Source organism: Poromitra crassiceps (genome assembly GCF_964638095.1).
Source record: "Poromitra crassiceps genome assembly, chromosome: 4".
Classification (NCBI taxonomy): Eukaryota; Metazoa; Chordata; class Actinopteri; order Beryciformes; family Melamphaidae; genus Poromitra; species Poromitra crassiceps.
The window spans coordinates 14,242,798-14,256,877 of NC_139626.1; the positions used below are offsets into that span (position 1 = coordinate 14,242,798).

A 14,080-nucleotide genomic window follows, 5' to 3' on the forward strand; every position below is an offset into this window, starting at 1 on the left:
CCTCCTGACTGTGTTTCTTTGTGTGTCTCCAGTTGTCCCAAAAGGGTTCGTTCCCAGCAGACAGTCAGGCCCTGACTCCAGCGTCCGTCAGCAGCCAGGACACATCCTCCCAACAGGCCCAGTCGGACACCTCCTCCGGCAACCTTGACCCAAAGATGGAGGCGAAGCCGCAGGACGATGACGACGACGGTGAGGGCGGCGGCTGCTCCAAAGGAGGAAAGCTCAGCCACATCAAAATGGAAGAGAAGCCCATTAAGCTGGAGTTGAAACAGGAAGATTGCGCGTCAGAGGGAGGAGGCAAAGGCATGCCCATGGAAACGTCGTCGTCGACGATGCCGCTGTTAAGCGTGAAGACAGAAGACAGGAAGCCGGAGGTGAAGAAAGAGGTGAAGGAGGAAGAGGACTCGTCTGGACTACAGACTCCGGTGAAAAGGAAGAGTAAGGAGAGGAAAGCTTTTCTACCTTTATGCACTTCTTTTACCTTCCACTTTTTATTGTTATCAATTAGGGCTGTCACTTTTTCCCAAAATAAAGTTCGAACGAACTTTAATTGCCCGAAATTCGTTCGAATATATTCTAAGTTTTTTGGTTAAAAAAAAAAAAAAAAAAAATTCAGGCCAGGCCACCGGGCATCAGCCCGACGTGTTAGCTTGGACACTCACAGTCATAACACTGCCTCACAAACTTGGCTGCATCCAACTCGAGACAACTTTTCAGACCCTGGAGACAATCTTTCTCAGAAGAGACTAACGTGACAAATCTGGAGACTTTTTCTGACATGGGATTAACATTACCAGCAAGCAGCAGTTGGTTAATTTTGGTTCATAAAAAAAAAAAAAATCGAACAGTCAATTTACATATCGAACACGAACCCCTCCCCCACATTCGAAGTTGCATTCGAATGAAAAGTGACAGCCCTATTATCAATTCACAATGAGTGATTCTGCCTGAAGTTGTCATTAAAGCCGTTGAAAAGGGATTCAGAAGTCATAGTATTTTGACTCTTCTCCCTGCTTTTCTCTCCTCTCAGTCTTTAAGCCGGAGGAGCTTCGTCAGGCCCTGATGCCAACGCTGGAGTCTCTCTACAGACAAGATCCAGAGTCTCTGCCCTTCAGAATGCCTGTAGACCCAAAGCTGCTCCAAATACCTGTAGGTATTAGCTATTCCTATTGACTCTGACTAACTGGCGTCTGTTCCAGTGGTTCTCAACTTTTTCAGCTTGTGACCCCTTTAATATGAAGTGATGTCTACTCATGGCTTGCATATGCAAAGTGGAGAACAGTTCAACCAAAGAATGATTTTCCCTTTTCACATTGGTTGATTTATTATCAGAAGAGGCTAAGGGGCTGAACTGTTTTCAGTATTTCACAATTTTTTTACAAAGTTTTTTACTTGAGAAAAATCTGAAAAAATATACGTGATAAATTTTTATTTTTCCTAGTATCCCATAAATTAATTCGCTTGCGACATCCTGGGCAGCCTCGACCCTCAGGTTGAAAACCACTGGTCTATTGCACGTCTAATGTCATCTTCTTGTGCTGAATCTGATGTGCTTGAGTGTTCCTGTCTGTTCCTATCTGAATAAAGGCAAAAATGCCAAAAAAGAAAAAAAAAAAGGCCCAGGCCAGCACTCTAAATGTCCTTTCAGTATTTAATATTTAACTGTCCAACGGACATGTTTCAGCACGAAGCCTTCATCAATCAATCTATACATTTTCTTTACAAATTACGAGTTGTGATCATGAACACAATTCTTAACAGATAAATAAGTATTTTATACATACCGGTAATCTCTTTCCCCACACAATTTATTGCTCTAGAAATTATGAATTGCGGTCCAGAACACGACCCACAGGCCCCGGGTTTTTTCAACTCTGTCCGAGCGAGGTACAATACCCACGCACACATCTGTAGAGCGGCGTGCTTATAGCAGCATGACAGAGAAATATATATATATATATATATATATATATATATATATATATATATATATATATATATATATATATATCTATATCTCATATATATACATTATATATATATCATATATATATATATATATATCATATACTGTATATATATATCATATATATATATATATATCATATATATATATATATACCATATATATATATATATACCATATATCATATATTTATACGTATATCATATATCATATATACTGTATATAGTATACAGTATATCATATATATCATATATATCGCCGCTGTCGTTCCAGGACCTCGAATTTCCAAAACAGAAACTTTTCAGGAAGTAACTCATTGAGTGCCAGCCACTTTTGGAGAACGGACGCTCCCAGTGCCAGAGTTTCGGAGCGTTTTCAGTGATTTCTCGAGGCCCACAGAATATTGTGTGATATTACTATGTAAACACTGAACACGCACAAAGAACGATGAGACTCTCTTCTATCATCTGCAAAAAAAAGTTTTCCGTTCTTTAGTTATGAGCCGGAGAAGATAGCTTGATTTAACCAAAAACAGCAATTTTTTTCTAGAAGCTGAGATAATGAGCCTTTTGTGAAATTAAACATTTCAAGCACATCACTGACTCTGAAGCTAATATTTTATAATGTAGTCACACCTCAAAAATAATTTCCTTCAATAAAACAGTGAAGGCCAGGGAATTTTGTTTGGCAGAATAATATTTTTTAGCTGCAACCAGCAGCGCTGGCCCCTGCGTGCGCTGCTGGTTGCAGCTTCTTGCTGGTCTTGATTTGCTGCTGGTGGGCATCGGATATTCTGGCTTGCGTTTGCCAATCCTGTCCTGCTGTCTGGGTCTGTCTGGGTCAGTGTTGTGTGCTGCTCTGCGTCCTCTCATGGCCGAATGGGGGCTTTGGCATGGGCTGAGAAATAGTCTGACATAACGTAACGTTAACGTTACTTTATTCTCGTCAGAAAGCACTCCGATTTGCATGTTAAAACAAGTTTGCAGCCTAGGAATAACTGGAAAACATTTTATTGATATATTAACGTCAGAGGAAGCCAGGATTAGTCAAAACGATATGAGAAATACACAGCGCGTCTGCCGTGTGTCTTTTCCAGGTTTACTGTCCTGCATGGGGGGGTACACACGGAGGTAGGGGGGGAATTTCGAGGTTTGACTGACAGATTGAGGGCGAATGGCGTTACGAGATTTACTCACAAGCTCGTTTTAATGCTTTTCCATTGGTTGCATTTGTTAAAAACCACACAGAGACGTGAAGGGTGAGCAATGGCATTGATTCATGACAAAAAGTAAAAAAGTGACATTCGAGGTCCTGGCCCGACACCGACGATATATAGTATTACCATTAAAACAACTTCACGCTGATGAAGGCTTCGTGCTGAAATGTGTCCATTGTATGTACTGTTGTCTGTCCCAGATGCCATTTAAATATTGAAAGGACCTTTAGTTTAAAGTGCTGGCCTGTTCCTTTTTTACTAGACAAATTTGTGTAAATTCATTGCACTCAAGTATGTATTGTGCTTCTTCATACTAGTTTCATTGAAATAATGTATATCTGTACAGTCTTTTGTGTGGGTTCCTAAGTTTGTGAGAACTTGACTGGAAATCCTGAAACAATTTGAGTGCTGTTGCTGGTGACTCAACAGCAATAGACATATTTTTCAGCCATATGTTGCTGCTGTATGTTAGGCACACAAAACCCTTTTGAAAGATGTAGTTTCCTTGAATGGGCTTGAGTGGTGGGATCAAGTCAGAGAGAGATTGACAGGGAGACACATGAAGAGGCGAGAGGGAACCAGAGGTTGGGTAACGGAGACCGAGAAGAGATGGGAAGTAAGAAGAACAACCGACTGATCACAGTGGAAGAAGAAGAGGATTTGGATCAGAGGAGGGAGCACATGAGAGAAAGGACAAAATTGCAGGCAGGAGAAGAAGAGAACGGGGGTGTCCTAGAGACACTGCGGAGCGCGTCATCATTCAGAAACCACGCCCAAAACGGGGGGAAACACAAACTCCTGTCCAATCCTGGCGTTTTCCTATGTCGCGTGCATGGTCGGGTGTTGCACAAAAAGATCGTATATACGGAAGATGAACACTCCAACTTACTTCATTGACAGCAACATCCACATTTTTCTTCTCACCAATTCTCAATGGCTTCCTTGTTTTCCTCTGGAGTACAAAAAAACTTTAACTGGCGATTTTTTACATTTGTTGTCTGTGCAGCCCACCACACAACAGCTTTTAGCTATGTTTAATTCAAGGAAAATGACGCTGGTGTTTGGAAATGAACTGAGCTTTTCCCCCGCGATGGGCGTGGCCTATTTTATGCAGTCTCTCTATAGACCTTATTCGCTAACCCTGGACGGCACCATATTGTTGACATACCGTCCTGCACGCACACAGCGCTGCAGCTGACAACTACTAACAGCCTTATTGTCATTTCTGTTCCATTACAAAATAGCGATGCTAATGACACCAATAAAAACCCCACAGTTGTTATTTGTATGCTGCCGATGGCAGCCGTTAATGCCTGTAATAAATAAACAAAAGAACGAGGTGAACAGACTTTGCTGTGAGGAGCTGTCAGAAAGTTTCACCTGTCTCAACTAACTATCCACACCTCTCCTGTGCTGCTAACATATCCTCCGTCTCGCTCCCTTCACGTCTGTGGACGGTAGAGATAGAAACAAACCACGGGGACTTTATTGCTGTCATTACTACAGCCATGCCTAACGCAGATCACCATCCGAACACAATTGGAACGATACAGGTAAGGCTAACAGCGGCTAGCTTCCTATAAACGCTGCTCCACATAGGCTGTTACTTGAGAGCTGCTTTTTAATGAGCCACATGAGGTTGGGAAGTCTATTGGAGGAAAAGTTGGAGATGTTCGCTCGATTAGGATCACTAGAAGTGGTTATGGTTGTGATGGAGTGTGTGTCTGAGAGTCAGAGGAAGAAAGCCTTGAAGATAGATGAGATTCGAGGGGTCCCGCTGTGGGATGTTTCCCGCTCGCTCAGGTCAGGAGCCAGAAAAAAAGGAGTGATAAGTGACGTGCCGAAGGTGCCGAAGCATTTTGTGTGTGTGTAATTCTGTGTGTTTACCTTTTGAAGGAGAAGCATTTTATCTGTGTTGTAATTCTGTGTGTTTACCTTTTGAAGGAGAATTTCCGCCGAGTGTGATCCTTGATGATGTGTGTTATGTGCATGAGGTGGCCTGGTTGCTACATGACTCATGTGGTCCTGGGCTGAAGTTGCCCTTGTTCTAAATGCCACTTGGCCTTGACACATGCCTCTTGTGATCCGACAGGACTACTTTGATATTGTGAAAACCCCCATGGACTTGTCAACTATCAAGCGAAAGCTGGACACAGGTTAGTACTTGTTGGTTAATATTGCACGGTTTGGATCATAACTGTAGTCAGGGTTTGAAACTTATCTACTAGTCATAGTGACTGTATAAATTCTAAAATTCCCCTGGACTTTTTCAGTATTTTGCCAGAAGACTAGTTTTATAGTCAAACCTACCAGCCACAGCCAACATTTTGAAACAGAATTTGACTATTGTCAATTCTTGGTCCAAAAAGGTAGTAAGTCACTCATGCCGTTTCCAGGGACACACATCAGTTTTTTTCTTTCTTTCTTTTTCTGACCCCCCCCCCCCCCCCCCATTTTCTCCCCAATTGTACTTGGCCAATTATCCCCCTGCTGCCCCAGTCGCTGCTCCACCCCATCTGCCGATCTGGGGAGAGCCGTAGACTAGCACCATGCTTCCTCCGACACATGCGCAGTTGTCAGCCGCTTCTTTTCACCCGACAGCGGGGAGCTTCGTCGGCAGGACGTAGCACGTGGGAGGATCACGCTATTCCCACCAGTTCCCTTCCGCCCCGAACAGGTGCCCTGACCAACCAGAGGAGGCGCTATTGCAGCGACCACATACCCTTGATCCAGCTTCCCACCCGCAGGACACAGCCAATTGTGCCTGTATGGACGCCCGACTAAGCAGAAGGTAACACGGAGGCGTGAACCTGCGACCCTCGTGTTGGTAGGCTGGGAATCTACCACTACACTATCCAGACGCCCACACATCACTTTTCATCATGTTTCTTCAATCTTCATCCTGTATTTTGTTGAAATACTGTTACACAACTTTGTGCATTACACCTGCTGCACTAGCGCCTCCTCTGGTTGTTCGGGACGCCTGCTCAGGGTGAGGGGAACTGGGGGGAATAGCATGATCCTCGTACGCACTACGTCCTGCCAGTGAAACTCCTCGCTGTCAGGTGAAAATAAGCGGCTGGCGACTGCACATGTATTGGAGGCAGCATGTGCTCGTCTACAACTCTCACCAGATCTGCAGAGGGGGTGGAGCCACAGCAGCCTTATTTGATAGTACACTACACAGTATATACACTACACAGTATATACTAGGGATGTTCATCAATTATCGAAAATCGATAATTGATCGTTAAGGAATGGAATCGATCATGTGGAATTTTTAGCGATTATTGTTATTATTAAAAAAAAAATACTTTTTAATGTTTCATTCATGTCTCATCTCTATCTCTTTCTCTCCCTGCATGGGGATTATTTTCACCGGCCCTGGTGACCGGCAGATTTTTTATTTGTCGGACTTTGATTAATTATAACGGTAAAAGTAACGGAAACCCTGACACTAGTAGCTGGTCTTGATTTTCCTTTTTCTGTCTAGGAGCCAGCTCTGTTCAGTTTGCCGCTGTATTATGACACATTGAATGTTGGGTGTAGGTGTGTTCCAGGAGCCCTGGCAGTACGTGGACGACATCTGGCAGATGTTTAACAATGCCTGGCTCTACAACCGCAAGACGTCCCGTGTCTACAAGTACTGCTCCAAGCTGGCCGAGGTGTTTGAGCAGGAGATTGACCCCGTCATGCAGAGCCTGGGCTACTGTTGTGGGAGGAAGGTGAGATACAGGGATAGAGACACTGCAAAACGCATCATCATTCAGAAGCCACGCCCAAGACGGGGGAAAATACAAGGAAGCACTGCCTGACGACTGCAGGTAGCAAAACAAACCGCGGCTAACCGGGGCGAAAGGAGGAACTTTTGCGGGGTTTTACAGGGATTTGGACAGTTTTCTTTTTAAGATAATGTCAAAAGATTATTTCAGTACACTTCCTCCAACGGAGAGGGAAAGGTACATCGAGAAAATGAACTCAGTTGGCCTGGAGCAGTGTCCCTTTTCATTGCCCAAACAACGCTGGATAAACGATCCCACACAGTGGCCTGCAGTGAAATACTATGACATGAGCTTTTAGGCATGTTTAAATTAATGAAAATAACGCTGGTGTAACATCAGACAGATGGCATCAGACGCGCTGGCGTTCTCCTATGTCACGTAGTTGCACACAAAGATCATATATATGGAAGATGAACACTCCAACTTACTTCCTTGACAGCTAAATCCACGTTTTCTTCTCGCGAATGCTCAATGGCTTCCTTGTTTTGCTCGGGAGTACAAAAAAACTTTAATTGGCAATTTTTTACAGCTTTTAGCTATGTTTAATTCAAGGAAAATGACGCTGGTGAATGGGAGTGAACGGAGCGATTTCCCCTGTGATGGGCGTGGCCTATTTCATGCAGTGTCTCTATGGATGAAAATGTAAATTTGGTAGGGGGTTTGCAGCTTAATCAGGAATGTAAGTCGGAAGAAAGTCGGAACAAGAGGAATGACTTCTTCATAGGGATGGGTACCGTAGACCAGTTTTCTCTTGTTGTAATAGGACTCCAATTTCAAAAATAATTGCACATTTCTATTACATGGGTGGCCTAGATTTCATAAATGACCATGACCATGTGATCATATTCATAATTGTGAATATATTATTTCTGCAAAAAAGTTAATAACAAAATAACTTTTCCCATCTTTTCATGTCATGTCTTTGTTTTGCACCAAATTATTAGAGTAGTATCAATAAGAGTGTCGATAAGTATCAGTATCGATAAGCAGTATCTGTACCAATATCGATAAAATCCTAACGATACCATCCCTACTTCATCATAGCTCCTCGGCCACCAACCTGACACTGATCAGCCACAACATTCGTTAAACCCCTGACAGGCAGAGGTCCATGTTGTCAAAAACTGGCTTTCTGAAAATGGGCAGAGACCTGTCTGCAAAAGCACCCATTACTGTGCGTCTCCCCAGGATTCACGCGGTCAGTCATAGAATTTTAAAATATCATTTTCCAGGCCTGGAAAAGTCATGGAATTAGTAAAATCCTTGAAAGTTTTGGAAAAGTTGCAGAATTTTCTTGTTCATAAAGAAATTAATTGTTACAGTGAATTGATTTTCTGGAGCTGTTGACATAACGTAGATGTAATGTGTAGAGTGTTTCTTAGAAGCTGAGAAGTGCACCTCCTCTCTGGTCTTGGGGTCTTGAAAACTCAAACACCAGAAATGCCCTAGTTAGAGATGGAGGGATCGATGGGCTGGGAAGGAGGGAGGCAGAGATGGAGTAAAAAAATATGCAAAAGAATGAAAGTTTTGATAAGATGGTAAGATGAGATGGTGGCAGTCGGTGTGTCTATGAAAAATGTTTTGCATGTGTTTCAGATATGGATGTTAGTCCCCTTATTCACATCTGAATATGGAAGTGTTGAAGCTGCTCCATAGCTAAATTTGGCTCTGGACATGCCACCACCATATCACATTTCAGCCTCATTAGACACAGCTATTTTTGGTTTTGCACACAAATGACTGATTGGCTGATTTGCTCTTTTAATTCCAAGGGGCTTTCTCAGCCTCCATGTATGCTGTTTCAGTCAAGCCATCTGGTTGGGCAAAGACTCATTCCAGATGTGTTGATACCTGTTCCAGGTATTAGTCGGTCCCCCAAGTTGATGCGTAAATCACTAGCGTTGTTGTATTGATGGGGAACTGAGATTTTGTTCCATTGAGAAACCAGGTTCAGTCTTTCCAACAGACTGGATCCATTCCAAATGCATTTCCACTATCAATTCCCAGTTTGATTTCCCTGCCGATATATATTTTTAAATATTACAAATCGTTAAATTTTAAATTCCGTATTGAGACACTGTGGGGGGGGGGGGGGTTCCGTGCGAAGCGCACATAGCGTATAGCTCACAATTGCTCAACTGCGCATGCCAGTTGAGAGCAGTCAAGCACACTAGAAATTATTTTGTGAAGCGTGCAATATTTCTAGTGAAAATAATTGTAAATTGCAGTCCTGATCATCTGTCTTTGATTCTTTCCCACAGCTGGAGTTTTCACCTCAGACTCTCTGCTGCTATGGGAAGCAGCTGTGCACTATTCCCCGAGATGCTGCTTACTTCAGCTACCAGAACAGGTATGGAGGGAATCAGTCACAAAATGAAGGGGTGAGGGAGACCGGATGGTTGGGTTGTTGAAAAGAGGGGAGGGATTATGGCAAGAGATTAAGGGAAGGAGACTAAGGGTGTTTTCACACCTGCGCTTTTAGTTCAGTTCAAATCAATCTGGTTTGTTTTCCCTCTTGGTGTGATTAGTTTGGGCAGGTGTGAACACAGTAATCCCACTCAGACTTTTTTTTATTGTTTTTTCCCCCCCAATTTTTCTACCATCTTCTCCCCAATTGTACTTGGCCAATTCCCCCTGCTGTCCCGGTCGTTGCTCCATGCCTTCTGCCGCCCCCGATCAACCAGAGGAGGCACTAGTACAGCGAGCAGGTGTCTGTAGGAACGTCTGACCAAGTCGAAAGTACTGCTGCCGGGAATTCAACTCGGGTCTCCGCGGTGGTAGGCAAGTGCTTTTACCTCGACACTACCCAGACGCCCCCTGGTGGTAGGCAAGTGCTTTTACCTCGACACTACCCAGACGCCCCCGCAGGATAATAGTTTCAAGACATTTCCCAGGTGCATTTGGCATTCTACTGCTAGAGTTTTGACCAGATCATTAACTCCACCAAGGAGGTGCGGTTTGTTTGTCTGTCAGCAGGGTTACGGAGGAACTACTGTTCTGATTTTCATGAAACTTCATGGAAGGGTGTATGTAGCATGACCCAATGACGACCCCACCCACCCCAGTTATGAGAAAATGCCAACTCTGCCATTAGACCATGTTAAATTGCATAGCAATGTGCACTAGTCCAGGACCGGGACACAGGACCTTCTGCCTGTATTGACTTTCTTGCCCCCGCCCCAGACACGTGGTTTGTAGTGATGAATTTTGGTTCACTTGGATTCTTCATTGTGAAAAGAAACCAAACTAAGGGGAAAACACGATTTCCCCCCCCTCCCCCCCCCCCCCCCCCCTCTTTTTTTAATTATGTTTTTTCAGATTTCCCCCCATTTTCTCCCCTATTGTACTTGGCCAATTTCCCCCGCTGCTGCTCCACCCTCTGCCAATCTAGGGAGAGCCGTAGACTAGCACCATGCTTCCTCCGAGATACGTGCAGTAGCCAGCCGCTTCTTTTCAACTGACAGCGGGAGCTTCACCGTCAGGACGTAGCACGTGGGAGATCACGCTATTCCCACCAGTTCACTTCCCCCTGAACAGGCATCCCGACCGACCAGAGGAGGCACTAGTGCAGCGACCAGGACAAATACCCTCAATCTGGCTTCCCTCCCGCAGACAGCAGCCAATCGTGCCTGTATGGATGCCCGACCAAGCCGGAGGTAACACGAGGATGCGAACCTGCGCCCCTTGCGTTGGTAGGCAGGGAATCTACCGCTACACTACCCGGACGCCAGGGGAAAACACTGAAGTTTACAAACTTATCAATTGACTCGTACCAGAGCCAATGAACTATAGGGTGAAAAAGGCTTTAAATGATTCGCATATCAAGACTGAACAGTTGATATCTTGCATAGAAAGCTAGAGATAACAATATAAGACACAGTGGGTTTTATGATTGTCTGGATAATTTTGTTTCCCTGGGAATAAATGTTCCCCCTCACTGTTATGTTCCCTGTTACTTTATACCTTCATGTGCTGCCTAATGCACTGGCATTTTAAAAGTCGGCTTCTCTCATCACATTCTTCAAATTATTCATAGTTTGATTAAACAAAGCCATAAATAATGACTGTAATAGTTCAAAAATAAACTGTCAATGTTTGGAAAGTAGTTACCGGCGTTTAGGAAAGATGCTGCCGTGTTGGTGGCAGCAAAACAAGAGATTGCAACGTTTTCCTCCTTCACAAAGATAGATTGACTGATTTCTGTGTTGATATATATTTGTAGTATTGGATAAAATGATCTCCTTTCTCCTTTTCCGGTGGGATTTGATCACCCTACTTAGTCCATGGGCCAAGGCTGAAATTTTGACATATCGGTACCACCTGAGGTGACCGCACAATTTTGTTATTTTTGTCTTCCTACATGTCTCTAGTTTATATTTTGGTATGATAACCCTTCCGATTTGGTAGCTTAAGGATAGTTATCACTCTGTAAACAAACCTACCCCCAAAAAATGACAAAACCCTGATTTCATCATATCTCCTGAACCACACATGATAACGCAGAAAATGTGATGTCTACCCCTATGTTTTCATGGTCAGGGATTACAATGACACCCTATACAACATCATAAACTGTTCACATGAATAGTTAATGGTGAATTCAGTGGTGTTTTGGTGAATTCAGTGGTGTTTTGAGAAGGATACAATGCAATTAGTCCATGGTCCAATGGTGAAATCGGTACCACCTAAGGGGACTGCGCAATTTTTGTATTTTTGTCTTCCTACATGTCTCTAGTTTATATTTTGGTATGATAACCCTGCCAATCTGGTAGCTTATTGATAGTTATCACTCTATAAAAAACCTTCTCCATAAATGACAAAACCCTGATTTCTGTGTATTAGTCCAGATTATATGTGAAAATCATGATCACTTTTTCATAAAAGCATGAAACTTGGTACGCATATAGTTTGGGGCCCCGTAAATCTTCAGAAATTAAGCCATCATAAAAATGCTTTGTGGTGGCCATTTTAATTCCACCATAAGTCAATTATGTAGTTTGCATCATATCGCCTGAACCACACATGATAACACAGAAAAGGTGATGTCTATCCCTATGTTTTCATGGTCAAGGCTTACAATGATACCATATAGAACATCATAAACTGTTAAAGTAACTAATCAATGGTGAATTTAATGATGTGAGAAGTTAATCACAGTTTCTGATAACTGATGGTATAATCTCAATTCCATGACCACTCTCTGGCTAACATTTTTTGATGAGTAATTTGGGTTAGGGTTACTTCTTTGGGCCTTTTGTTAAAATAGCCCCCAGGCCCCTCCCAAACATCCTGCGACTTTCTGCCAGGTGGCCAAATCCAAGATGGCCACTGGTACAATCTTGAAAAATTTACTTTTGAACCAGAGCACCTAGAATAATGTATGAAGACACTTTTCAGTGTAAGCCAACCACAAAGAATCTGATTCTGACATCAGTTTAACAATCTGACATAATTTTGACCCATAATTCCAAGATGGCTGCCATCCAGTAGCATGAAAACTTAACTTTTGAATGGCAACATATACGTATGTGGTGTTTGGGGTTTATCATTTTTAGAGTAAGGACGGAGATTAACAATGGTGAATTATAGCTATTTTAATTGCAAATTCATGCCTACCAAACATGGTTTAGTAATGACAATTATTGTGTTTTGAGGGTAATTTCATAATTACATTAGTCTCGCTGGCCAGCCTCCACTCCCTACCGGGAGAGGAGTCTGGCGCCACAGAAACAGGCAACTGGGATAAGCCCTCCCCTGCTCTACAGCTGCTCCCCATTGGAGCGACTGTTTCAGTGGCTGCCGGATGTCTGCTCCCGGCTTATTACAAACTGTCATTGGCTCCGACCACGTCAATCAGAGCAGCTTCCGCTCCCTCCTCCCTGTGTGTCGCTGTAAATAGTGCCCTGCCGCCTCAGTGAAAACAACAACGCTAACTAGCTAGCAAGCCAACGGCAGAAACCTACACGCTAGCTTGTTGCTACATGCTGAAAAGGGCAAGTTGGATTGTTGCAAACTATTTTCCAAGGGCACTGCCACTAAGCGCCGCCCATCGCCATCCCACTATGGAGACCTGCGTGGGAGGGGAGGCTGGCCAGCGAGACTATGGGATAGGTGAAGGTGAATAGCCTATGTCCATTGTCCAACAAGTTTTCTCAATTTTCTCAATAATTTCCCTCTTTGTGATGTGATAAAAGTTTCTCAGTGAGTTATAGTTGATTGCCTCACTGAATTATCTGCTAATATCTCATTTTAGCAGCAGAATTTGATGTCCTGGCGTGGCACGTCCGTGTGTAATGACATATCCAAAAGGAATTTTACTCTGCACTGCACAGCATAGAGATTTTCGCGTAAGAGGTGCTTTTCTTTAGCGCGTAAGAGATGCTGCCCCGTATTCTCCGCAGAAACGCCTGATTGTGGCACGACTATGTCCAGTAAAATTATAACAGGCATGCGCTTGTGCACTCCCCCAATTTGCATTGCGCGCGGCGTACCGCTTTTGCGAAGATAGGGCTCCCGGGACTTGCAAGAATCTGGTCAACTTCTCCTCTCCATGCAGCAAGGGCTGATTTTAAGTATGCAATGAGTTAATCAGAGGCAGGCAGACTGTAGGGTGCGGAGGGTTGGGGAGGCCAGGTCAAATGGGAAGGAGTTGATCTCATGTATGCAGGCATGGCTCAAAATGGACGCGAAAAGGTGCAAACACACCAGACGCTGAAGTGACGAAGCATCTGGAAGCGCAGCCAGTTTCATTTTGGCACACTTGTTAGCACATTAGACCGTTCAGTCAGACCAGCCGTGATGCGGCCGGCTCGCCCCATGTAGAGATTGTTTCGGCGTCTGATCTATTTTTGTGTGAGACCCGCGAGTGATTGTGTGAAGCCAGATAGGAAGTCAGTACAAGTTGTCACCGGCGCGGAGCAAAGCAGTGCATCTGGTGTGAATGGCCAGGGTCCTGCTCGAGCTGAATTTACACACAGTGGCACTTTGCGTCTGCAGCATCACAATCATCTTCCACCCTCCTCCCTGCATGCATGCTCCATCCCGCTCTGACTGACTGGTGGCGACCATTTATGGATTTCGTTTCCACTTGCTCCGTGTCGAATCTGTCTATCTCAA

General features: G+C 43.9%; 1 protein-coding gene across 2 annotated transcripts in view; it reads left to right on the plus strand.

The window, feature by feature from the left end:
* LOC310775981 (histone acetyltransferase p300-like) overlaps positions 1-14,080 on the plus strand; it is a 97,489-nt gene that overhangs the window by 50,823 nt on the left and 32,586 nt on the right. For both annotated transcript variants that reach the window (XM_083636108.1, XM_083636109.1), the window contains exons 13-17: positions 33-438; positions 1,031-1,149; positions 5,275-5,338; positions 6,732-6,907; positions 9,226-9,314. In XM_083636108.1, coding sequence (XP_083492234.1) covers positions 33-438; positions 1,031-1,149; positions 5,275-5,338; positions 6,732-6,907; positions 9,226-9,314 — 854 coding nt within the window. The remainder of the gene's footprint in view (positions 1-32; positions 439-1,030; positions 1,150-5,274; positions 5,339-6,731; positions 6,908-9,225; positions 9,315-14,080) is intronic.